Genomic DNA, 27,377 nt, shown 5'->3' with positions numbered 1-27,377 from the left:
CTAACAAGGTCCCTTCTTTTTAATTGCAACTGTGGTTAGGGTTAGGGTTAGGGTTAGGGTTAGGGGGGAAGAGAATAGAACAATGACACAGTAGTATATCATCAATAGATTTGTTTTCTAAATATTTTAGAAAAAAGAAAGACTCAAATTCTGTTTACCCTGTTGTAGAGACATTTTCAGATTTCTGGCAAAATATTGTTAACTTAAACTAAACTAAATTCTCAGTCTTACCTAGGGCCATGTAATAGGGTTTTTTTTTTTTAATGATAAAATTATCATAATTTCTGGTGATAAATTGAACAACAAACATATAATCGACAGTAGAAATAATAATACTGCGTCAATACAAATTAATTAATACCTGTTAATGATTAAAATGTACTGAAACTTAAAAAAACCCAGCATATTTTAAATTACTCTTCTATTAATATAAAACTAAGCCAACCCTTTAACATATTCTTAAACCTGGTCTGTATTAAAACACATCCAGTAACAGCTATAGAAAATGAGACAATCAAAGCAGGAAGGAAAGACATTTTTCAATTCTGCAATCTATAAGGTTTATTTAAAAGATTCAGTCTGGGAAAAAAAGTAATAGGAAAGGGAAGGTACAAACACATCCCTATCTTTATTACATCACAACATGGTTTTAACATTTTGAATGCTCTGGGCAAAATTGTAATGCAGATGTTACTGAAGCAATAGAGTCTGTATTGGGTTTAGGCTCCTGACAAACACACAGTTTTTATAGAGTCTAATGGCTGTCCACTATCACTATCATTGGGGACTAACATTCCTCTTACTAAGCTGTTGTTCCAATTTTTTTAAAAAAAGTAAATACATTTCTTCTTTCTTAGTCCAAATTAAAACCCAAGAGATCTATAACCTCCTTAGAGAAGTTACCATAACTAATCCCATCTAGCCTCAGTGCTAGAGCTCACTTTCTTGGGGAAGAAAAAGACAAGACACCTTTTTCCCCCAGAAATTCTGCCAACTCTAATTTAGCAGCTTAACTGATAAAAAAGCTGCTGCTTCTTAACATATTTGCACATTAGTACTGGACTCATGTTTCCTGATTTAACATTTCTCCAGCATGAAGAAAAATAAAAATAAATCAATCCTCATCAACCCAAAGTGATCGTTTAAAGATAATGTTAAGGTGAGATTCTTAGCTTTCCATTTTCAGGAATCCTAATGTGGAATGATTATTTGATCTCTTCTCTTAAATATATACAGGGGGAAATGGAGTTAATGTAGAATGCATATTCTAATTTTTTAAATTGTTCCACTCTTTTTTTTCCCACTCCATGAGAAATCCCTTCTCTTTTCAATAAATAGCATAATTAATATTCATAGTATTAGTTGTGCCTTAAATCTATTTAAGTCAGTGGGACATCAGTCCATCTGAAGTCTGAATGATTTCCAGAAAGGGTGACCATAGCTTAGAGAGATAAGATCTATCAGTAGTGGGTTGCATGGAGAGCAAACTATGCACATGATATACAATATAGTTTGTACATTTCCAAAGAATGCCTTTCAACTTCAGTATATATTACTGAACAGATATAAACCTTAGAAGGAAAAAAGAAAGGCCAAAAAGTGTCTTCAATATTTTAGTTAATTTATTAATTGGGATTTTAAAACAGTAACTGCAGTTCTTCTGGCTTATATAACTTTCTACATTTTGCAGATGCTGTCCTCTACAGAACCTCTGAACCAGAGCATAACCACTGTTCTTATTCTGGGCTTCCCAAACACAAGGAAGGTAGAAATTGCCCTCTTTTTTGTCTTTCTCACTATGTACCTCCTTACTTTGACTGGCAATATCATCATCTTCATAACTGTTAATACAGATAGCCATCTTCAAACCCCTATGTACTTCTTTTTGGGAAATTTATCTTTACTGGATGTAGGGTATACTTCTTCAACAGTTCCTAAATTGCTTTCCATACTTTTGATGAACATGCACACAATTTCCTTGGTAGGCTGTATTTCACAGTCTTACTTTTTCTTCTTCCTTGGGTCAGCTGAATGTTTCCTCCTTGCAGTGATGGCCTATGACCGGTACGTGGCTATATGCTACCCACTCAGATATCCAATAATCATGAATAGAAGAATATGTATTATTTTTGTGATTGTTTGCTGGATATGTGGTTGCCTGTCTCCTTTGGTAGGTGGCCTTATGCTAATAAACGTACCATTTTGCGGACCCAATGTAATCAATCATTTCTTTTGTGATATTCCACCATTATTGAAACTGGCTTGTATTGATACATCACTGATACAAGAAGTTAGCTTCCTGCTTTTTACTATGGTGATTCTGAGCACTTTTCTATGCACTATTATCTCCTATATCTACATTGCTGTAACCATATTGAAAATACCATCTTCACATGGGCGTCACAAGGCTTTCTCCACTTGTGCCTCTCATCTGACCATTGTTTCTTTGTATTATGGAACTGTTATTTTTATGTATGTAAGTCCCACCACCCGTTCATCTTCTGACCTGAACAAAATAATAGCTGTGATATACAGTGTAGTTACTCCAATGCTCAACCCAATGATCTACACATTGAGGAATCAAGATATGAAAACTGCATTGAAAAGAATAATCCTCAGAATGCAGATCAGTAAGAAAGAGTTTGAAGTATCTAAGGAATTCCATCTGTGAAAATATCTGCTCGAAAGGAAAAAAAAAATATTTTGGAGATAAACTGAGTTTATCCAATTGAACTATTTCTAACCCATGATACCTTCCTTCCTTCCTTCCTTCCTTCCTTCCTTCCTTCCTTCCTTCCTTCCTTCCTTCCTTCCTTCCTTCCTTCCTTCCTTCCTTCCTTCCTTTTTATTGCAGTCACTTAACAACATCCACTCCTGGAAATATTGAATGACACCTGTATTTGCATATTTTCATTTCCCTCACTGTCTTCTTTGATGGTTCCCCATATAAACCATATACCTTGTCCAATGCCAGGAATGCTTTAAAGAGAAATCAATATGATTTCAAGCTTAGGAACAAGATGGATAAAATAGATCTGAAGAATTCTTTAACAGGAGATGGAGACTTTCAGCAGCATAGTCACAGTATGATATGATATATGTTTCTTAATGTGAGGCTGTCTGTATTTCATGGGCATAGAAACCCGAAAAATTAACCCCTGAATTGATAATATTTGAATGAAATTCCTAGGACCTGTGTTCCCAACATTTCTGGAGAGGAACATTTTGGGGAAGGGTAATATACAGTAAATTTGCACACTTAGCTGTCACTTCAATTCATCAGGCCTGCTTGCTTTCCAAAAGAATAAAGATCACTTATTAAATCTTTGAAAATGCAAAGTATAGAGGAAAGCTTTTCAGCCAGCATAGCTTCAGCTTCAGTTTGCCTTACATTATCTATAACCCCATTGATAATTAATGGATTTGAGCAAATCATTGAATTTTGAAAAACTATGCTTTGGAGACAGTTATTAAACAGACCATATGGGGTTTGAGTCTTGAATTACGATTACCTGAAAACACAGTGACTTCATGACTTTACACTAACTACATACAATCATCTGAATTCAACTCTATACTCCTGATGTAATTATTTAATATTTGTCTATCATTCATCATCATTTCATTTGAACTGTTTAAAGTTTGCATTACATTTATAAAAGTTTTTATACAAAACACTTAAGGTTTAAAGGTTGTGGAAATAATTGATGTCTTTATTATGGTGGCAATCTCGGTGAAAACAGTGTTTGTACATGCACAGGTATGCACTGATGACATGGGAGTTCATTGTAGTGCTCCTACTGGCCTTCAAGAAGACATGGTCCATTGATTCTTCCAGTAGTGGGTTCAGAGGGACAATTCTGTTACTTCAGAAGGTCCCTCTTCAGTGGTCTGCACAGATATAATATGGAGACCAGCCTTAATTTCTACTATTATTATTCAGTAAGTGCCAGTTCTTCTTTCTTAATCTTTGACCTTCAACATATAAGCCACTGACTCTGAAAATTAAAAGATGGAGGAAAGTATACAATAATTTGTATATTTGGCAACATACCACTAGAATTATTTTTACTGAGATCTGTTAAACTGGGAAAACATCTAAGAGTTGCCATGAAAGGGGAGAAGTTAACTTGTGCATACATTAGAATTTCTTTACTAATTTAGGACTTTTTATTGTATTTTAAATGCACTGTGTAAATTGCCTTGAGAAATTGTAATAAAGAAATAAAATTGCAACTCAATAATAAGTAATTTAAAGGAATAGAATGATGACACAATATTATATCATCACTTTTGCTTTCTCCTACATATTTTCAACATTTTTTTCAACCTGATATTTATCAATGTTGACAAATTCTTGTAAGAAATGAACTAAACAAAACTCTCAGTTTTCTGTATGGGAAGTAATAGCTGCATTGTTGTTATTATTATTATTAAATTTAACAAGATAATGATGATGATGATGATGATGATGATGATGATGATGATGATGATGATGATGATGATATAGAGGAAATTAATAAGTAATATGATTAAAAAGTACAAAACTGAAAAACACACCAATTTTATATTAATATAAATCTATCAACCTTCCATTTATTATTAAGTCAAGAGCATATAGAAACATAATAAAGTAATACTGTAGTTGTTGAGACTGAGACAATCACATGGGGAAAGGCAAGCACTTTTCAATACTGTAACAGATAAGATTCTTATATGTATATATAAGGTTCAGTTTTAATATGAAGCAATAGCAAACCAAATATACAAGCTCATTGCTATATGAGATCTTATCAGTATTGATTTCAAATGTAGGTAAATGAAAGAGAGAGAGAGACAGATCGTGATGCTTTATAACATTTCAAATGCTCAGGGCAAAATATAGGTGCTGGTATTACAGAAACATCATTGTCCTCAGAATTCTGACAAGCACACTTCATTAGATTCTAGTAGTGAGCCAATATGACTATCATGTGGAGATTTTCCATCTTCTTGGGTTTTCCTTTTTTAGTAGTGTTTTAATTCTGGATGTATTATGTGTTTTATATATATTTATAGTTTTAATGTTTTTTGTAAGTCGCCCAGAGTCCCCTATTGTGGGGGAGATGGGCAGGGGACAAATCCAACACACAAACAAATATTCTATTCTTGTTAACAGAGATATCTGCAAGGAAGGGTCAAAAAGGTCAAGAAGGCAAATATCACCATGGAACTGCAACCCTGCCAGTTTTACTGTATGTGTGTCATGAGTTCAACATAAGTAAAAGGGGATGGGGCTTTGTTGCCTCTGACATTTAGAATATTTCTTTCCTTCCTTCCTTCCTTCCTTCCTTCCTTCCTTCCTTCCTTCCTTCCTTCCTTCCTTCCTTCCTTCCTTCCTTCCTTCCTTCCTTCCTTCCTTCCTTCCTTCCTTCCTTCCTTCCTCCTTGCAAATACTCCTGCTAATTGTTGTTGTTTAGTCGTTAAGTCTTGTCCGACTCTTTGTGACCCCATGAACCATATTGCGCCAGGCCTTCCTGTCCTTCACTGCCTCCCTGAGTTTGCTCAGTTTCATGCTCATTGCTTCAGTGATGCTACCTAACCATCTCATCCTCTGCCGTCCTCTTCTCCTTTTGCCTTCAATCTTTCCCAGCATCAGGGTCTTCTCCAAAGAGATCTCTCTTCGCATTAGGTGACCAAAGTATCTGAGCTTGAGCTTCATTATCGATCCTTCCAATGAGCAATCAGGGTTGATTTCCTTTAAGATTGACTGGTTTGACCTCCTAGCACTCCAGGGGACTCTCAAGAGTCTTCAACTGCTATTCTTTCAACTGTTTGATGTAAATTCATTTTATTTTCACTTGGTCTCCATTAAAACCCAAGGGTTCTATAACATACTTAGGGATTTTACTTTTATCTAGGAGTGCTCATCTTCCTGGGGAATATTTTAATTTTATCTAGGAGTGCTCATCTTCCTGGGGAATAAAAAGAAGACAAGGCAACTTTTTTTTCAAAAATACAATCACTTCTAATTGAGCAGATTAATTTTATAAAAAAGCTTCTTCAAGATATCCATGTTAGGTAAACTGCTTATATGTATTGTGCTTGTGACTCATGATTTGGCATTTTTCCACATCAAATGAAGCAATCTGCTACTACATCAAGCGATGTTTTCAAGGTAAGTTTGTTAGCTTTCTGCTTTCAAGGACCCAAATATGGAGTGATCTTTTTGTCTCTGACTGCAAATCAATCAATCAATCAATCAATCAATCAATAAAATTTATTTTATCACGTCCAAGTGAAGATTTTTTTCCTTTGAATTTGAAAGTGAATCAACTGATTATTAAAGTGTATTTAAATACTATACTTTCAAAATATACCACATAAAGAAACTAGGAATATAGCCCAGCGAAATTTAAAACTACTAAGGTTGCTATTCTTTATATATTTAGCTGAAAATAAGCCCACTGAATTTAGATTTTAATGTTGACTGATGAGAACTAGCCTGTATAAATCCTGCTGATATGTGCTTAACATATCTGTACTGAAACATTAGTTCTTTCAATAGTAAGAACATTCATTACTATTCTAATAGGTGACATTTCAAAACTCATTGTTTTATAAAAACAATGTTTCCAATGATTGAGAATAATGGAGCACGTAGGAAGGAGAAGATAGTTAAATAATTCAACAAGCCTAAAGTTACTAGCCTAAAGCCTAGTATGAAAGGGAATTTCTCTACCTTATAAACAAGAGTTTCTCTAAATACATTTTCTGATCTAATTTTCCTTTTGTTCTGAAAGAATAATCATACTTATCCTTCTGAAGCTAAACATCTCATATCTGAACTCATTGCTTATCTGGGAGACCAACGTGGACATACTATGTCTACCAGGATGAGTTCATTAATGGAAGGAAGATGGTCTATAAATTTAATAAACAGAAATACAGTTTAGTAAAAAGCTTCATATATTCTATTATGACATCATGAAACTGATGCAGATATAAAGATTTTTCTTTTCCCTAATACCCTTGAACACTTCACTCCAGAAGAACTTCTGTTTGAATTGTTGTATAAAACTAAACCTTGAACTATATTCACACTTCCATATAATATTCTTTAAAACAGCAATTTCTGGATATCTAAAGATGTATGACATTCATTCAAACACCAGTATCAATATTCCTTTTGTGAAAATTCACGTTACACGAAAGGATGCCACAGCTCTAACTAGATAGAAGAAATGGTCTTCTCACAGCAATTTCAATTTTGTATTTTTATTGCAGTCCAGATGAACTAAGTAATCCTATATGTATCTATTTAGCTGTAAGTCTCATTAAGTTTAGTATGGGCTACATCAGATAAATAGAGCCAGATTGCTGTAGGGGTTAAGGCATCAGGCTAGAAACCGGGAGACTGTGAATTCTACTCCTGCCTTAGGCACAAAGCCAGCTGGGTGACCTTGCCAGTCATTTTCTCTCAGCCCTAGGAAGGAAGCATTGGCAAACCACTTTTGAAAAACTCTGCCAAGAAAATTGCTTGGACTTGTCCAGGCAGTCTTCAAGAATTGGACACTATTGAATGGATTAAAAAAAAATCAGATAAATAGACACCATAGAACTAATATTAACAGTGCTAGATATATCTTAAGCCCATTTAAATCAAAGGGAGATTCGTCCATCTGGAGTCTTAATAAGTTCATGAAACAGTGACAATACATTGGAACCATAACATTTATCAGCAGCAGGATGCATGGAGAGCAAACTATGTACACTTTATACAATATTGTTTGCACATTTCCAAAGAATTCCTTCCTTGCTTAGTATACATTACTAAACAGATTTAGTAAATTTTAGAAGGAAAAGGGGGAAAACCAAAAGTCTTGAATATTTTAATTAATTAATTAATTAATTAATTGGGATTTTAAAAAAATAACTAAAGTGCTTCTGGCTTATATATCTTCCTACATTTTACAGATGCTGTCCTCTACAGAGCCTCTGAACCAGAACATAACCCTATTTCTTATTCTGGGCTTCCCAAACACAAGGAAGGTAGAAATTGCCCTCTTTTTTGTCTTTCTCACTATGTACCTCCTTACTTTGACTGGCAATATCATCATCATCATAACTGTTAATACAGATAGCCATCTTCAAACCCCTATGTACTTCTTTTTGGGAAATTTATCTTTACTGGATGTAGGGTATACTTCTTCAACAGTTCCTAAATTGCTTTCCATACTTTTGATGAACATGCACACAATTTCCTTGGTAGGCTGTATTTCACAGTCTTACTTTTTCTTCTTCCTTGGGTCAGCTGAATGTTTCCTCCTTGCAGTGATGGCCTATGACCGGTACGTGGCTATATGCTACCCACTCAGATATCCAATAATCATGAATAAAAGCATATGTGTTATTTTTGTGATTGTTTGCTGGATAAGTGGTTGCCTGTCCCCTTTGGTAGCCGCTCTTATGTTAATAAACTTACCGTTTTGTGGACCAAACATAATCAATCATTTCTTTTGTGATATTCCACCATTATTAAAGCTGGCTTGTATTGATACATCATTGATACAGCAGATTATCTTCTTGCTTTCTTCAATGGTGATTCTGAGCACTTTCCTATGCACCATCATCTCCTATATCTACATTGCTGTAACCATATTGAAAATACCATCTTCACACGGGCGTCGCAAGGCTTTCTCCACTTGTGCCTCTCATCTGACCATTGTTTCTTTGTATTATGGAACTGTTATTTTTATGTATGTAAGTCCCACCACCCGTTCATCTTCTGACCTGAACAAAATAATAGCTGTAATATACAGTGTAGTTACTCCAATGCTCAACCCAATGATCTACACATTGAGAAATCAAGATATGAAAACAGCTTTAAAAAGAATAATCCTCAGAATGCAAATCAGTAAGAAAGAGCTTGAAATATCCAAGGAATTCCACTTGTAAAAATGTCTGGTCAGGAGTAAAAATTCATTTGAACAGAGGCTTTACTTTAAAGGTTATCAAGAAAAGAGAACACATGTAGCTCACCGTTGAACTATGGAGTACTTTGTGTTGTCTGAGTCTGGCTGTTTTTTAGTTGGGTAACGAAATGTCTGGAAGAAAACAACCAAGGTCAGAGAACATAAAGGACTCCACAGTTAAATGTTATCAAATCAATTTACTTCCAAACCATGGTACATACAGTACTATTTATTACTACAGTTTATTAGTTTATTATATCTTAAAATATATGTTTAGTTTTCTTCAAAGTATACCTTCCAATTCTTTTTATCTGTGCTGCTTTTTAAGTAGAAAATGTGTTGTGATACCCAGGAACAGAGATAACCCATTTAAAAATTACATTATTTAGGTCACTGGATTAGAACTTGCAAAGATAAAATTCTTCATACATCTCTAGCTGCATTTTATTCTAATTTACTGGAATAATTCTATGGCACCTAAATTTGTTCTTGAAACAGAGGGGTTCTCAATATTGCCTTATATAATGTAGAAGTTTGAAATTATGAAGAAAGATGAGGCAAAGATACTTCTTTTAGTTCATCATCATTGCATTTTAGCAACTGTCATTTCAGGAAAGCTAACAGACAGTATGTCTTTCTTCTCAGGAACATATTAAATGAGAGAAATTTCTCAAAATTTGATCAATGAGATCTCCAATGAGAACTTTAGAGATTCTCAATCTGCCACGGAGACTCCATCCTACCAATTTCCATATGAATGTTACCATCTTCTCAGATGGATTTATTGGGATCCCTCCTCCCTCTGAGGTTTGTTGGTTCTTATTAGAAGAAAGGTCTGTTTCTTTGGTCGCACTCCAAATGGGGATCACCTGGTATACTTGATCACCAAGGGTTCTCATTGTTAGAATGTTTCATTCAATACTCAACATGTTCAATGTTTGCAAATATTTTAGAGTACTCACATTTGTAATTCCCCAATTAATTAACTATTCAAATATATTTATATTTTTATTCCTCTCATTGTCTTAAACTGTGTCCTACACAAACTGTATGCCCTTCAAGTACTAAGAATGCTTTGCAATGTTCATGTGGTCTTTAAAAGACAAATCAATCTGAAATCAAGCATAAGAATAAGGTACAGTATATAGATGTTTTCAGCATGGATGAAGTGACCATCCCAATGTAGCTGAATTGCATGCCCAGTATTAAAGATGCTTGCTGTGATGGGTAATTATATCTACATGATTGGCACAGGTCACCAAAGGTTGATTAACACATGAATGCATATATAAAAATATAGTTTTAGGGGACCACATTCGAAGTTTCAGAGCTATTGCCTAGAATGTTTAAGATATCCTAATGGATGCTGGGATGGAGAACTGAGGAGGATACCCAAGCTGAGTCCCTTAAATTTCTCACTGGGTTTTGATAGCTTTAATTTTGAGAACGTGCTGGTTGATATTGCAGGGCTCTGTGTCCCTGATATCAGAAAGTATATGTCTTCGTTAACAGGCATTGATACCCAAAGAAAATCGAGGCACATTTCAGAGCCCAAAAAAGTTTGTGTTAGAATTTTCTTCCTGGCAAGGAGGATTTACATTTTTTAACCCTTGATTATGTGGCGTACTAGAACCATAGTTTCAGAATTATGTGAATTATTTTTTTCACTCCCATAGACTGTCAGGATTCTCTTTCTTGACATAGAGTCGTGTGAAAAAGAAAGTACACCCTCTTTGAGTTCTATGGTTTCATGTATCAAGACATCATAAAAATCATCTGATCCTTAGCAGTTTGTAAAAGTAGGTAAATACAACCTCAGATGAACAACAATGCATGATGTATTACACCATGTCATCATTTATTTTACAAAAAGAAAGCCAAAATGGAGAAGCCATGTGTGAAAAACTAAGTACATATTATGATTCAATAGCTTGTAGAACCACCTTTAGCCTCAATAACTTCAAGTAATCATTTTCTGTATGACTTTATCAGTCTCTCACATTGTTGTGGCGGAATTTTGCCCCACTCTTCTTTACAACATTGCTTCAGTTCATTGAGGTTTACGGGCATTTGTTTATGCACAGCTCTCTTGAAGTCCAGCCACAGCATTTCAATCGGGTTGAGGTCTGGACTTTGACTGGGCCATTGCACAACCTTGATTTTTTTTTTTTTTTCCAGCCATTCTGATGTACATTTGCTGGTGTGCTTGGGATCATTGTCCTGTTGCATGACCCAATGTTGGCCAAGCTTTAACTGTTGGGCAGATGGCCTCACATTTGACTCTAGAATACTTCTCTATACAGAGGAGTTCATGGTTGACTCAATGACTGCAAGGTGCCCAGGTCCTGTGGCTGCAAAACAAGCCCAAATCATCACCCCTCCACCACCGTGCTTGACAGTTGGTATGAGGTGTTTGTGCTGATATGCTGTGTTTGGTTTTTGCCAAATGTGGCACTGTGCATTATGGCCAAACATCTCCACTTTGGTCTTGTCTGTCCAAAGGACAGTGTTCCAGAAGTCTTATGATTTGTTCAGATGCAACTTTGCAAACCTAGGCCATGCTGCCATGTTCTTTTTAGAGAGAAGAGGCTTTCTCCTGGCAACCTTTCCAAACACACCATACTTGTTCAGTCTTTTTCTAATTGTACTATCATGAACTTGAACATTTAACATGGTAACTAAGGCTTATAGAGTCTGAGATGTAACTCTTGGATGTTTTGCCATTTCTCAGAGCATTGCACATTCTGACCTTGGGGTGAATTTGCTGGGACATTCACTTCTGGGAAGACTGGCAACTGTCTGGAATGTTTTCCACTTGTGAAGAATCTTCCTCACTGTAGAATGATGGACTTTAAATTGTTTGGAAATGGCCTTAGAACCCTTGCCAGATTGATGGGCAGCAACAATTGCTTCTCTAAGATCATTGCTGATGTCTTGACTCTTTAGCATTGTGTTAACACACACTTCAATGCTCAAGACCAGCAAACTCCTAAAACTTTGGCTTTTATACAGGTAGTCCCATTTGCTGATGATCAATTGATCAAGGGCATTTGATTAGCAGCACCTGGCTGCTACTTAGCCTCTTCATACCAATGGAAGCAGTAAGGGTGTACTTAGTTTTTCACACATAGCTTCTCCATTTTTGCTTTCTTTTTGTAAAATAAATGATGACATGGTGTAATACGTCATGTGTTGTTGTTGATCTGAGGTTGTATTTAACTACTTTTGAGGACTGCTAAGGACCAGATGATTTTTATTATGTCCTGATACGTAAAACCATAGAACTCAAAGAGGGTGTACTTTCTTTTTCACACGTCTGTAGGTGCAACCAGTTTTCTGTGAACAAATCCAGAATTCTGAAAATGTCAAAGTCATCCCAGAAAGAGTTTTAATTCTTAGAATAGATAATACATGAAACAGGAAATGGAAAGAAGTTGAAGGAGTACAAAATAGGGCATTTACTAGAGTTCAGCATTGCCATTTCTTCTAGCTGTCATTTACACAAAGTCTGTACCCATAATGTCATCACACCATTGCTACAATTACTTGCATCAAGAATTTATGTAAACGGAGAGTGTGGAATCATTTCCAGTGATGATTTTTAACTAAACGTTCAAAAAAGTTATTTCACTTGGTTTTAATGATCACATATTTGTATACTGAATATCGCTTTTGTCTTATCATCTGGATTCTTCTTTGCCCGCTGAAATTGTCTTTTGACTCTGGAACCAGCTATGGACACCTCTCTATAAACCCTTAGTCCACTGGATGCCATGCCTCTTGCTTTGGCACTATGTCTGCCAGCAACAACAGTGGCTTTTTGTCAGCTGATTGGACTTGGCGATTGCTACCCATCCCTTGGTTATTTCTCATTTTGATTACTGCAACACCTACTCCATCATTCTATTCATTTTCTTTATTATCTCAAGAACTTGGACCTGACTTTGGTCCTTCCTTGTTAATTGCAGCTGTGCTGGAGGATGAATTCAGGACAGATGTCCTGAAGAGAACAGAAGGAAGGCACAGTATTATATCCTGAATAGCTTTGATTTCTCCTAAATACTTTAGAAAAGATATCACAAATGCTTTTTACCCTATTGTAGAAACATTTGTGATTTCTGGCAAGCTATTGTGAAGTTGAACTAAACATAATTTCCAATCTTACGTAGGGGCATGTAATAGATTTTTATTAATATATTTTTGTAGCATATTAAACAACAAATATATAATGAAAAATATAAAATAATCATGACACCAAAAGAATACAAATAAATTACTTTCAAATGATTGAAATGTTCTGAAATGTAAAAAAAAAAAACTAGTATATTTTAAATTAATGTGCCATTAATATAAAAGTAAGTAAACCCTTCAACATATTCTTAAACCTGGTCTGTATTGAAACACATCCAGTAACAGCTGTTGAAAATGAGACAATCAAGGCAGGAAGGAAAGGCATTTTTCAATTCTTCAGTCCATAAGGTTTATTTAAAAGATTCAGTCTGAAAAAAAAGTAATAGGAAAGGGAAGGTACAAGCACATCCCTATCTTTATTACATCACAACATGGTTTTAACATTTTGAAAGCTCTGGGCAAAATTGTAATGCAGATGTTACTGAAGCAATAGAGTCTGTATTGGGTTTAGGCTCCTGACAAACACACAGTTTTTATAGAGTCTAATGGCTGTCCAGTATCACTATCGTAGGGGACTAACATTCCTCTTACTAAGCTATTGTTCCAATTTTTTTTAAAAAAAGTAAATACATTTCTTCTTTCTTAGTCTAAATTAAAACCCAAGAGATCTATAACCTCCTTAGAGAAGTTACCATAACTAATCCCATCTAGCCTCAGTGCTAGAGCTCACTTACTTGGGGAAGAAAAAGACAAGACACCTTTTTCCCCCAGAAATTCTGCCAACTCTAATTTAGCAGCTTAACTGATAAAAAAGCTGCTGCTTCTTAACATATTTGCACATTAGTACTGGGCTCATGTTTCCTGATTTAACATTTCTCCAGCATGAAGAAAAATAAAAATAAATCAGTCCTCAACAACCCAAAGTGATTTTTTAAACATAATTTTAAGGTGAGATTCTTAGCTTTCTATTTTCAGGAATCCTAATGTGGAATGATTATTTGATCTCTTATCTTAAATATATACAGGGGGAAATGGATTGAATGTAGAATGTATATTCTAATTATTTTAATTGTTTCTCATGGAGGGAATTTTTTTTTCCCTCCATGAGAAATCCCTTCTCTTTTCAATAAATAGCATAATTAATATTCATAGTATTAGTTGTGCCTTAAATCTATTTAAGTCAGTGGGACATCAGTCCATCTGAAGTCTGAATGATTTCCAGAAAGGGTGACCATAGCTTAGAGAGATAAGATCTATCAGTGGGTGGGTTGCATGGAGAGCAAACTATGCACATGTTATACAATATAGTTTGTACATTTCCAAAGAATGCCTTTCATCTTCAGTATATATTACTGAACAGATGTAAACCTTAGAAGGAAAAAAGAAAGGCCAAAAAGTGTCTTCAATATTTTAGTTAATTTATTAATTGGGATTTTAAAACAGTAACTGCAGTTCTTCTGGCTTATATATCTTCCTACATTTTGCAGATGCTGTCCTCTACAGAATCTCAGAACCAGAGTGTAACAAAATTCATTATTCTGGGCTTCCCTAATACAAGGAAGGTAGAAATTGCCCTCTTTTTTGTCTTTCTCACTATGTACCTCCTTACTTTGACTGGCAATATCATCATCATCATAACTGTTAATACAGATAGCCATCTTCAAACCCCTATGTACTTCTTTTTGGGAAATTTATCTTTACTGGATGTAGGGTATACTTCTTCAACAGTTCCTAAATTGCTTTCCATACTTTTGATGAATGTGCACATAATTTCCTTGGTTGGCTGTCTTTTACAATCCTACTGTTTCTTTTTCTTTGGGTCAGCTGAATGTTTCCTCCTTGCAGTGATGGCCTATGACCGGTACGTGGCCATATGCTACCCACTCAGATATCCAATAATCATGAATAGAAGAATATGTATTATTTTTGTGATTGTTTGCTGGATCAGTGGTTGTGTGGCCCCTTTGGTAGCTGCCATTATGGTAATAAATTTACCGTTTTGTGGACCAAACATAATCAATCATTTCTTTTGTGATATTCCACCATTATTAAAGCTGGCTTGTATTGATACATCATTGATACAGCAGATTAACTTCTTGCTTTCTTCAATGGTGATTCTGAGCACTTTCCTATGCACCATCATCTCCTATATCTACATTGCTGTAACCATATTGAAAATACCATCTTCACATGGGCGTCGCAAGGCTTTCTCCACTTGTGCCTCTCATCTGACCATTGTTTCTTTGTATTATGGAACTGTTATTTTTATGTATGTAAGTCCCACCACCCGTTCATCTTCTGACCTGAACAAAATAATAGCTGTGATATACAGTGTAGTTACTCCAATGCTCAACCCAATGATCTACACATTGAGAAATCAAGATATGAAAAGAGCTTTAAAAAGAATAATCCTCAGAATGCTGATGAGTAAGAAAGAACCTGAATTATCCAACTAATTCCATCTGTGAAAATATTTGTGCTGGAGGATATCAAATTGAGTTATTTGCAAGTCATGATGTCTCCCTTCCTTCCTTCCTTCCTTCCTTCCTTCCTTCCTTCCTTCCTTCCTTCCTTCCTTCCTTCCTTCCTTCCTTCCTTCCTTCCTTCCTTCCTTCCTCCTAACACCATCTGATTTTGGAAATTCTGAATGATATCTATATTTATATATATTTAATTCTTCTCACTGTCTTCTTGAATGGTACCTCTCCAGTGGTCTGCCCATTGGTAACCATTATTTTCTACTATCATTATTCAGTAAGTTCCAGTTGTTTTTTATTTAATGCACTGATGCTGTTGGCAGATCAATTTATTACCTTCACCTGAGATTAGTCATTGGATAGAGTATCTGAATCATGAGTTTTGATTTATAATTAAGTCTTACTGCTTTCATGGATACTACATTAATAATAAACAGCTGTCTGAAGCTGAGTTTGTATTTATCATGTGTTTATCCAGCACCTGTCTATCATACATCATTTAATTTGAACTGTTTAATGATTATATTTTATTTAGATTACAGTTTTGGAACATAAAAGTTATGTTAATTGTATAGAGGTATAAGGTTGTGGAAACAATTTTGGCTTTATTTTGTTGGCAAGCCAGAGAAAGCACATTTGGCTCATGCCCAGACATTCAGTGATGATGTGAGCAGATCACTTTACTACCCACATCAGACCTTCAATATGACATGGCTAATTGATACTTCAAGCAGTGAGTTCAGAGAGAGAATTCTATGGAGTTCTTGGGGTTCTCTTGCAGACGTTTCGTTACCCATCTAGGTAACATCTTCAGTGCACAGTTCAACCCTGAGCTACATACTGTATATTCTCTTCTATTGGTAAGACAATTCTGTTACTTCAGAAGTGCCTCTTCAGTAGTCTGCACAGACATAATATATAGACCATTCTTATTTTCTACTATCATTATTAGTATGTTCCAATCCTTCTTTTCTTTTAAATTCCAGGATTTGATGTTTTAACCTTGACTTTCAAAACTGTAAGCCACTGACTTTGAAAATTGAAGAGATGCAGAAAATGTTAAATTCTAATATCTGTCTGGTTTGCAATTCATAGCTAAAATTATTTCTACACAGTTCTGTTCCGCTATGTGGAATCATCATCATCATCTAAGAAGAGCTATGAAAGGGAAGAAGGGATTTTATATATCTTTGTTCTTCCTTAGGAACTCATTACTGTTTTATTCTATTTTAAATGCATTACATAAATTGCCTTGATTAACAGTAGGCAGATCGTATATGCTAAAGAAAGAAAATTGCAATCATGTAATAAATAATTTTTCAAAAAGCAGAAAATATTGTATTGCATTATTATATAAAACAATACTAAGCCGAATGAAGCTAAATTTATTTGCTAAATAAATGTATATACTTCTTGAAAGCGGAAAAACACACGTGTGCAGTTTATACATTCTTGAAGATGTGTTAAATGGAAGGGGGGAAAAAAGTATCTCTATTCAAGCCATATTTGGGGGCTGGGGTTGCGAAATAGATGGTCAAGCTTTTTTAAAGTCAACTTCCCAGTAAATCTGAATGATTAAATATCCCATTACCAATATTCAGGAATAATAGTTTAGTAGGTGTGAATAATAGTGCACTGTCTCACTAATACATTTCATCATTTGGGCCATAGAAGAAAGTGAAAACAAGCCATTTTCATTTGCAAATAATGAAGATTATGGATGTTTTGAAAATAATAGTAAGAGAAAAATTGATTGACATGAAGACACCTCCTTACCTGTGCTTAGTGTTCCTGTGGTGAGCTTCCAAGTGGTTAACTATCTCTATCTATCTATCTATCTATCTATCTATCTATCTATCTATCTATCTATCTATCTATCTATCCATCCATCCATCCATCCATCCATATATCTATATCTATCTAATCTATTGGTTAAATATGAAGCAAGGTAATATAATGTTTAATTCTTTCAGTGTTCACAAAAATATGCCACTAGTTTTAGTGACTGAAAAAAAAAATCTATCTTGATCTGTAATTTTCTGTGATGGAATGTTCTCTTCAGTCCACCTCTGATCTTGCTTCTCTTACTATAGATGAAAGTGTTTAATATGGCAGTGATGACTGTGTAGGAGAAGGAGAGGATCTTCTTTTCATCTGGAGAGTACTTGGATTTAGGGTTGAGGTAGGTAGATATGGCTGTGCCATAAAATAAGGAAACCACTCGAAAATGAGATGAACATGTTGAAAAGACTTTTTGCCTCCCCTCTGCTAAGGGCATCCGTAGATGGTAATGATGATGTGGACGTAGATGAGTAAAATCAAGATGAAGGGAAACATAATGAGGAGGAAAATAGATATAAGAACTTCAATTTCAAGCATGTAGGTGTCCACACAAGCCAATTCCAGCAATGGGGGTCTATCCAATGACTATGTTAGGCCCATAAAGTGGCAGGCTGAATATTCATGTAGTCTGGATAGTAGACACTGGGAAACCAGAGAACCATGATGATTGGAAGAATCATGCTTTTCTATGCTTAATTTCTATGCTTAATTTCTGGATAATGTAATGAATTGCAAATGGCAACATAATGGTCATACACTACAGAAGAAGAGAAGGAGAAGGAGAAGGAGAAGGAGAAGGAGAAGGAGAAGGAGAAGGAGAAGGAGAAGGAGAAGGAGAAGGAGAAGGAGAAGGAGAAGGAGAAGGAGAAGGAGAAGGAGAAGGAGAAATGTTTGTGTGGAACAGCCAATATAGGAAATGGTCTTCTTCTCCATTAGAAAATTGGATAGCATCTTTGGAATGATTACTAACCTGAAGCAGATCTCTAACGAGGAAAAATTTTGGAGGAAGAAATCCCCTTCTGTATTTCTATCTCCCTGAAATAACTAGCAGTAATTACTGAAAATCTATTTGTGAAATCTATTATTTCTTAAGCATCCAGTTAAACTTCCCTCTGTTGTGCAAACTGGTAAACATTTCAATAAATCTTTCTTTTTCTTTCTTTCTTTCTTTCTTTCTTTCTTTCTTTCTTTCTTTCTTTCTTTCTTTCTTTCTTTCTTTCTTTCTTTCTTTCTTTCGCTACAGAAGAAGGGCAAAATATTTATTTTCCACTGGAGAAGCACCATTATTCCACAGTGGAGCTGGTGCAATATATCACCCATCTCTATTGGATTAAGCAATAAAGAGAGAAGAGTCATGATTTCAGTTACAACTTGTTTTATTCGTTAATACAATCTACAACAAGCAACAACCTAGCTGACTGAAGAATGGGAGAGTTCTTCTTAAGATATAGGCTTTCCTGACACAACAGTGTAGGTAGGGCACGAACTCGGGGATTAAAACCCACAGCTTCATGGACCACCTTTCCTTAGTGACCAATGAGGACCATATAATGGATACAAGAACAAACATTTCTGGCATTTGAATTTCATCCAGCATAGATTTCCACCCCAACCCAACAGATGATTCAAGATCTCATTATTATAATTCCAATAGTTAGCAAAATTCATTCTTGCAAGTGCTTCATGGTGCCTATATTGTAACAAACTCCCCAGCACCACATTAATTGATGCTTATATATATATTTTCTTTTGCCTTTCTTCCCAATGCCCCATATCAACTATGTGTCCTGTTAAAAACCAGGAATGCCAATCAGTGTGCAGAAGATCCTTAAAAGTCATATCAATGTGAAAAAGAACCTCTGTAGAAGTATAAATCAAAAACATACAAAATAGATTTAAAAATGTATTAAAGAGGAGAAGCAGTATACCAGTGGTATCATTAGGATATAAGATAGCTTCCCTAGCAGGATATTCTCTGTATCTACTGAGGATAGAAATCACAACATTTCCAATCTAAATGGATAATATTTGGCTGAAAATCCTGAGAGCTGTGGTCCTACCATGTTGGGGAGCACCATGTTGGAAAATGCTATTGCAGACTAAATTTGCATAACATTTGCTGTAACTTCAACTTATAATTCCTGCTTGTTTCATGCTGAGGAGGATTTTGAAACAAAGGTATATTCAGCATTTAAGCATAGAATAATGTTACATATAATTCAATTTCGAACAAATGTACTTGAAGGACTGATTTGATTACGAAACGCTACTGTCTGGACACAGCCATTGAACAGACTAAACTGGTCTTGCCACAGGGTTAATTTAGTACCTTTGATTTCAGTAATTCTGCAATCAGTATGAACAATTGTTTGGATTCCACACCATACTGATGACAACATTCCACCTGATACTTGTCAGGAGTGATTTTATGAGTGGTTAAATTACTGTATATATCACTCTTTGCTTTTAAAAATGTTAGAACATTGGTAAAATTTAAACTAGATGTAAGAAAGGTCCATTATGCATCTTAATCTTTCATTCTTTCAGCATTCACAAAGATGTTTTATGTCAGTGGCCCAACAAATTTTATTATATTTTGGGCAAAAACCTGCCGACATAATGTTCTTTTCATTGCGCCTTTGACCTCCTTGTTTCTTAGACTATAGATAAAAGGGTTTAACATGGGTGTGATGACTGTGTAAGAGAGGGAGAGGATCTTCTTTGTATCTGGTGAGTACTTGGACTTAGGGTTGAAGTAGGTAGATATGGCTGTGCCATAAAATAAGGTAACTACCAGAAGATGAGATGAACATGTTGAAAAGGCTTTCTGTCGTCCCTCTGCTGAGGGCATTCTTAAGATGGTAATAACGATGTGCACATAGGTGAGCAAAATCAAGATGAAGGGGAACATAATGAAGAGCACAGTAGCTGTGAGAGCTTCAATTTCAAACATGTAGGTGTCAGCACAGGCTAACTCCAGCACTGGGGGACTATCACAAAAGAAATGATTAACTGTGTTAGGCCCACAAAATGGCAGGCTGAAAATCCATGTAGTCTGGACAGTAGCAACTGGGAAACCGGAGAACCATGATGCAGCAGCTAAGTGGAAGCACACTTTTTTGTCCATAATTTCTGGATAACGTAAAGGATTGCAAATGGCAACATAGCGATCATACGCCATCGCCGCAAGAAGACAGCACTCAGCTGCACCAAAGAAAAAAAAGAAATACATTTGTGTGGCACAGCCCATATAGGAAATGGTCTTCTTCTCCATTAGAAAATTGGACAGCATCTTTGGGACTATTACTAAATTGAAGCAGATCTCTAAGGAGGAAAGATTTCGGAGGAAGAAATACATGGGACTCTGAAGTGCAGGGTCCACCGTAGTGACAAGAATGATGAGGACATTGCCACTCAGAGTGATTGTGTAAAGGAAAAAAAAGATGACAAAAAGAGGCACCTGAAGCTCAGGGTGATTGGAAAATCCAATAAGCATAAATTCTGTAACACTTGTTTGATTATTTCTACTAATTAACCATTTCTCCATCTGCCGCATTATTTTGGGATGATTTTCTGATAACGTTCATCAGTTTTTCTTCTAGAAGCTTCCTAAACATACATTGAGTAAATCCTTTTCTGTGAACAAAGAGTACATAAAGTATCCTGAGTTAATTTAGACATATATGTTTCTAGGATCCAAGGAGAAACAACTTTTAATTCTCCAACTTAAAGTTTTTAAATTATTGCATCTCCCAGGCTATCTTTGTTTTGTTCCCGTATCCTTTTTTTGTAGCATATATTGTTATTGTCCTTCCATTATATCTGACAATCTGCATAGCACAGCAACGTATTTGTAGAAAGTACATTGTGTAAAATATGGAAACACACCTTGACATCTCTCTTAGAATATTATGTTAATATGGATTTTACATTTTCCTACATTTGAGAATAGGATGGAAGTCTGAATCTGGGAACAGCCCACCTTTAGCTCTGGATGGGGTCTTTCACCACCTTGCAGTTTGGGTATCTGCCTAGATTCATTGCTACTGCTTGAATAGCAAATGGAAGTTGTGACATTTTACACTACTCTACCTGGTGTACCAACTGTAGCCTTTCCTGGATCAGGAAGTTTTATGCATGATCACTAATACTATTGTCAGCTCCCAGCTGGACTATTGCAATTTATTCCAGGTGGTGCTGCCTGTGAAGACCATCTGGAAGCTTTCACAATTTTCACTGTTTTCACAATTATATTTCTGTGTGCGAATCTATTACCTTTTCAAATGTTTAGCTAAAACTTTCCATAAATGTAGCTGATTAGATTTGATACAACATATTAATTCAATGTTATATTTCAAGGATTCCTATCCAACTGGGGATCTGATCAAATTGTTCTTGAATGGAAGTTTTCCCAGCTTTAATAGCAACCATTCAGATAGACAAACAGGCTTCAGTTTAGTACTGCTCCTCAAATACAAATAACGAAGGAGACTTTAACCATGAATATCCAATAATAGCTTAATTAAATCCAGATTAGTAGAAATATTTAATGTTATTAATGGTAAGATTAAATTGTTAATATGCTTGGGTTTATTGATGTGATTGATAATCTAAGCAGGTATTATATATATATATTGCACTCATTTCACATGCTAGCAAGGTTATGCTCAAAATCCTACAAGCTAGGCTTCAGCAATACATGAACCGAGAACTACCAGATGTACAAGCTGGGTTTCGAAGAGGCAGAGGAACTAGAGATCAAATCGCCAACATTCGCTGGATCATGGAGAAAGCACGAGAGTTCCAGAAAAATATCTACTTCTGCTTCATTGACTATGCAAAAGCCTTTGATTGTGTGGATCACAACAAACTGTGGCAAATTCTTAAAGAGATGGGAGTACCAGACCATCTTACCTGTCTCCTGAGAAATCTGTATGCGGGCCAAGAAGCAACAGTTAGAACCGGTCATGGAACAACCGATTGGTTCAAAATAGGGAAAGGTGTACGACAAGGCTGTATACTGTCACCCTGCTTATTTAACCTATATGCAGAGCACATCATGAGAAATGCCAGGGTGGAAGAATCACAAGCCGGAATTAAGATTGCAGGGAGAATCATCAACAACCTCAGATATGCAGACCATACCACCCTAATGGCAGAAAGTGAAGAACTAAAGAGCCTCTTGATGAGGGTGAAAGAGGAGAGTGCAAAAGCTGGCTTGAAACTCAACATTAAAAAAACTAAGATCATGGCATCTGGACCCATCAATTCCTGGCAAATAGAAGGGGTAGAAATGGAAGCAGTAACAGACTTCATTTATTTGGGCTCCAAGATCACCGCAGACGGAGACTGCAGCCATGAAATTAAAAGACGCTTGCTCCTTGGGAGGAAAGCCATGGCAAGCCTAGATAGCATATTAAAAAGCAGAGACGTCACCTTGCCGACAAAGATCTGCATAGTCAAAGCTATGGTTTTTCCAGTAGTAATGTATGGCTGTGAGAGCTGGACCATAAAGAAGGCGGAGCGCCGAAGAATTGATGCCTTTGAACTGTGGTGCTGGAGAAGACTCTTGAGAGTCCCCTGGACTGCTAGGAGATCAAACCAGTCAATCTTAAAAGAAATCAACCCTGATTGCTCATTGGAAGGATCGATAATGAAGCTCAAGCTCAGATACTTTGGTCACCTAATGCGACGAGAGATCTCTTTGGAGAAGACCCTGATGCTGGGAAAGATTGAAGGCAAAAGGAGAAGAGGATGGCAGAGGATGAGATGGTTAGATAGCATCACTGAAGCAATGAGCATGAAACTGAGCAAACTCAGGGAGGCAGTGAAGGACCGAAAGGCCTGGCGCAATATGGTTCATGGGGTCACGGAGAGTTGGAGACGACTTAACGACTAAACAAATATATATATATATATATATGTAAAAAATTGACCTAAAAACAAATTCCAGATCTTTCCGTAAGCCTACAATCTTCTCCTCACTAGTTAGCACCATGTTGCCTCCAAAGAAAGGCTGAGGAAGAAAATTTTCTGGCATGCAGAAGTTTGGGGTAATGCTTACTTGATTACCTTATCATCTTGTTTGGATGAGCTTCAAACAACAACATACGAAAGGCAGAATTTTCATATGTTTTTTCATATGAGATCCCTGCATTTCTGAAATCTTTCTCCCACTGAGGTGAAGCCTGCAAAATGCTGATGATGCAAAGCATGTTTAGTACCAAGCTCAGCTGCTTAAGATTCATGCAATATATAAGCTATGTACTGTATTTTTGTTAGACCTTTGTTTGATATGCTGAATGTCGATAAATTTTTTAAAAAAAGATTTTAAATCAGCAGAAACTATGAAATAACTTAAAGGGAAGAAAGCAAGCAAGCAAGAACTAGAGTTCCACGACTAGTATACAGAAAAGAGATCTGATCTATTGGACGTGAATTAAGCCCAACACCTTGCAAATATTTAGCTTCCAAAATGATGTTTTATCTATGGGAGGAAAAGAAAATGTACAGATATTCTCAGGATGGATGAGAAACCAGTGACACTTCAACAGGCCTAAACTGCATGTCCCCTGTTACAGATAAATGAAACCTGGAGGGAGGAAACACAATTTCCCTACCTCTGATTTATACACAGAGAAGTACATAAAACTAAAATTTTGGAGGGCCACTTTGGAAAGAGTTTTGGGCCAATCATCCAGAATGTTTAGGTCATCCTAATGGATGATTTGTGCCAAGAAAAAGATAGGTTCAGTGTAAACCTGTTGATTCTCTTCTGTGATAGCTTTAATGCGGAGAACTCATTGAATGAGACTGTAAGATCTCCTATCCCCTATGCCACGGAGTTTCCTGATTTAAGAAGAATAAAGACTTCTAAAATGTGTGTGTGCGTGTGTGTGTCTATGTGTGTGTGTATTGTCATACACACACACACACACACACACACAAACATATATATATATATATATATATATATATATATATATATGACAAGTCATCTTTATTTCTTGTTTAAATATCCAAATATTATACATGAATTAAAGGTTGCAATTTGTTATGTCACATTTGGGAATTATTAAAGAAATAACAGCCTTCAACGTAGCAGTTAATTAGTCACCAAAGACATCTTCCACAAACTAGTCACTAAAAAAGGAAAGACAAAAGGAAGCAAGAAAATAATTCATTGGCTGCAAGTACTGAATGATATTGGATGAGTTTCTGCTCCAAATCAGTAGCAGTCACACCTGATTATTAAGGCAAAAAGGTTTAAAGTGTCCTATCCCCACCCCACAATCACTCATCCTCTATGTTCGGTTCTGTTTTTTAATGGTAGCTGTGTTAAAGTTCCCCATCTTTTTATAAGCTGCCATCATTCAGTTTTATATTCACTCTGAACACAACTTACAATTAAGCAGGAAATAATTTTAAATATTTAATCAAAATATCTCCTGAGTACAACAGATAATGTACATGATTACGCTCACTCTGTGAAGAAAGCTGTAGATGGTTAGCATGAAGAGATGGTACAAAGCAATTATTTTCAAATAAAAATGATTATTTTCTTTTAATTGTTAGATGTTCTTCATGCATGTTGGCTGAGATAGCTCAGTTTAATAAAGTGCTTACTTTAACTGACACTAATGATTTTTAAGACATTATTAAAGCAAAAGTTTCTCTGTCAAACTTGTCAGGGTTTTCTTAGGTGACAGGCTCCTTGGTTTAAGAGATAATCTCTTAAGCCTATTCATTCACCCAAAACACCCTGAAGTAGAATTTTGAAGTAGAATTTCTGGTTATCAACACTTTCACTCATTTTTAAAAAAAATAATTCAATTTTATTCTACTCCCGTTTGCTAACTCTCTAACTTTTCTTTAGAGGTACTACATTTAACTCCAACTCAAAACATGATAATGGTAATACTGTAAAACTAAACAATAAAACACAGTTTAAAGATACAGAAAGAAATGTGAATTTCCATTGTTACCTGTAAACAGTGATAACTGCTTGTGACATTTTATGCATAGTAGCATTGGTTATATTAGTTTGTTTAGTGCCTAATGGGATTTGAATCTCCTCTGTCACTATAACTCCCCAAAGTATATAACTCATTAAATAAATATTTCACCAAAGATTTTCTTTCCTTTAAAGTAGCATAGAAATATATTTTGTAACTGAGTTTTACCTACTCTCAATGTGGTTAAACTAGATCTTTACCTACTCTCAATGTGGTTAAATTATGGAAGCATATATAATCAATTCTCCAAACTAGAGCAGTGAATTAACTCTTCAGTACTGTATGAAATGAATTCTTGACTTGAATTCTGACTTGAACCCTGTTTTATTTCCTGCCGTTTTTAACAAGGATGGGAGTGGGGTCAATAAAGTCAAGATGGAAGTTGCAACTGTGTAATTGAAGACCCATTGCTTTTTATGTCTCTTTCTCTATGTCTCTCTAGGCTATGAGCAAGAAATAAATTTTTCAAGGAAAGAGATCATGTATATAAACCATCAACAAGAAATTTGTTCCTGAAGAGTTGGAATCAGAGTGGCCTATCAGTCCCAGATTATAGAAGAGTACAGAGATAGCCTTGAAGAAAATATGTGGTAGCCATTACAAAAACATCAATTTATTCTGGAAAGAGCAGCGGGGGGGGGGGGTGAGGAAGAAACTCAAGATTGGCCTACTTTGACTCTCTTGTGTATAAGTGGAAAGGAAAGAGAACCACTGTCAGGCTTTCAAATTTTTGTTGGTATAGCCTATATCAATAAAATAGAGCTCTGGTATTGTTTCTGGTGTGTTTCCTGGCCCAGTCCTGAAAGCCTCACTACTGTCTATCAGAGAGGCATGGAGCCTCAACTTTGATCATGGAGGTGACATATAATTCTCAGGGTACCCTCCTGCCCACTGAACAACTTGCTGAAGCATTATTACATCAATCGTGTGTCATCTTTGAATCACCCAGTCACCCAGTAAACAGAGAGAATGAATCAAATATTAGAACAGTACCTGGGTGCCATCTCTCTTATCAGCAGGATAATTAGACCAAACTTGAAGGCCTCTTGTAGAGTTGCCTATAACAACTCAGTAGATTGTTCCATAAACATGTCTCCCTCTCAGACAAGTTATGGCTACTCCAGACACCTCTGCATCTTTCCCTCCAGAACTTTGCATCTGCCGCTCCTCACGCCTCAGACTTTCTTCAGGAGAGGGGAACTGCTCAGTTCCTCTTCAAGGAACAGCTAGATTTGGCAAGGGATGCCATTGAACAAAACTGGATTTGCAAGGACTGCAGATGAACACAGGCAAGATGATACCAAGGTTGGGAGAAAAGTTGGTATGGTTTTCCATTAATTTTTGCTTCCTCCTGACCATCCCAAAACTTATCCCACAAATTTACCCCATTGCCTTTCCTTTGCAATTGCCTGCTTCTACAAGGATTAAACTATCTTCCATTGCTGCTTACTTGAGGAGCCCTCTGCCTATTGTGTACTCAAAGTATTCCTCCTCACCCATTGGCAGATAAGGAAGAGGAGTATGAAGTAAATTCATTCTAGATGCAAGGGGAACATTTGGAATATCTTATTCACTGGAAGGCCTATCTTGAATCTGAAATGCCATGGAAAAGCACAACAGACCCACAGTCCACACCTTGTACAGCAGCTTCATCTGCAATTCCTGCATGAGCCCCATCTCCAAGATCTGCCACCACTATCAACAGATAGTGAACCTCAGGATAAGGTGGACTCTGTGCTTCCCACCATAGCAGGCTCTCTACTACAGGCCATCAAGCAACAAGAAGGACTTTCCATCTCCATCTGACTTGGCATGACAGGGCTCATCTTGTGACCTTGAAGAGCTGCCAGGGCAATGTGGGGGGATTGAGTCCCTAGTGCACAAGGAAATAAGGGGACATTCCACCTCTGATTCTGCATGATGAGGCTTGTTGAGGGATCTCAGGGATCTGCCAAGCA

At 36.1% G+C, this 27,377-nt stretch overlaps 4 protein-coding genes across 4 annotated transcripts; 3 read left to right on the top strand and 1 right to left on the bottom strand.

Annotated features, from left to right (window-relative positions):
- The first annotated feature begins 1,690 nt into the window (after window positions 1-1,690).
- On the top strand, window positions 1,691-2,671 carry LOC103059785 (olfactory receptor 6M1-like). Its single transcript, XM_088143136.1, has one exon. The coding sequence runs from the start codon at window positions 1,691-1,693 to the stop codon at window positions 2,669-2,671; it is 981 nt and encodes a 326-aa protein (XP_087999262.1).
- A 3,447-nt stretch (window positions 2,672-6,118) lies between these two features.
- LOC103059536 (olfactory receptor 6M1-like) lies at window positions 6,119-8,937 on the top strand. Its single transcript, XM_088143135.1, has 2 exons — window positions 6,119-6,157; window positions 7,957-8,937. Exons 1-2 carry the CDS (start codon window positions 6,119-6,121, stop codon window positions 8,935-8,937), a joined length of 1,020 nt encoding a protein of 339 aa, XP_087999261.1.
- A 5,635-nt stretch (window positions 8,938-14,572) lies between these two features.
- LOC103059288 (olfactory receptor 6M1-like) lies at window positions 14,573-15,541 on the top strand. Its single transcript, XM_007443397.1, has one exon. It carries the CDS (start codon window positions 14,573-14,575, stop codon window positions 15,539-15,541), a length of 969 nt encoding a protein of 322 aa, XP_007443459.1.
- Window positions 15,542-19,967: 4,426 nt separating this feature from the next.
- Window positions 19,968-20,936, bottom strand: LOC103059047 (olfactory receptor 10A4-like). Its single transcript, XM_007443396.2, has one exon. It carries the CDS (start codon window positions 20,898-20,900, stop codon window positions 19,968-19,970), a length of 933 nt encoding a protein of 310 aa, XP_007443458.2. The 5' UTR covers window positions 20,901-20,936.
- Window positions 20,937-27,377: the final 6,441 nt, after the last annotated feature.

The sequence above is a fragment of the Python bivittatus genome, unplaced genomic scaffold, assembly GCF_059951505.1.
Source record: "Python bivittatus isolate LINGU-HERP-01145 unplaced genomic scaffold, Pbiv_v1 ctg000470_np1212, whole genome shotgun sequence".
In the NCBI taxonomy this organism is placed as follows: Eukaryota; Metazoa; Chordata; class Lepidosauria; order Squamata; family Pythonidae; genus Python; species Python bivittatus.
Note: the sequence above shows the minus strand (reverse complement) of the source record. Positions and strands in the feature narration are given on the sequence as shown.

Excerpts from the sequence above, each read along its gene's own strand:
- LOC103059288 (XM_007443397.1), top strand. The coding sequence starts at position 14,573 with ATGCTGTCCTCTACAGAATCTCAGAACCAGAGTGTAACAAAATTCATT.
- LOC103059785 (XM_088143136.1), top strand. The coding sequence starts at position 1,691 with ATGCTGTCCTCTACAGAACCTCTGAACCAGAGCATAACCACTGTTCTT.
- LOC103059047 (XM_007443396.2), bottom strand. The coding sequence starts at position 20,900 with ATGCTTATTGGATTTTCCAATCACCCTGAGCTTCAGGTGCCTCTTTTT.
- LOC103059536 (XM_088143135.1), top strand. The coding sequence starts at position 6,119 with ATGAAGCAATCTGCTACTACATCAAGCGATGTTTTCAAG. Across the intron at positions 6,158-7,956 it reads CATCAAGCGATGTTTTCAAG|ATGCTGTCCTCTACAGAGCC; the intron begins GTAAGTTTGTTA and ends TACATTTTACAG.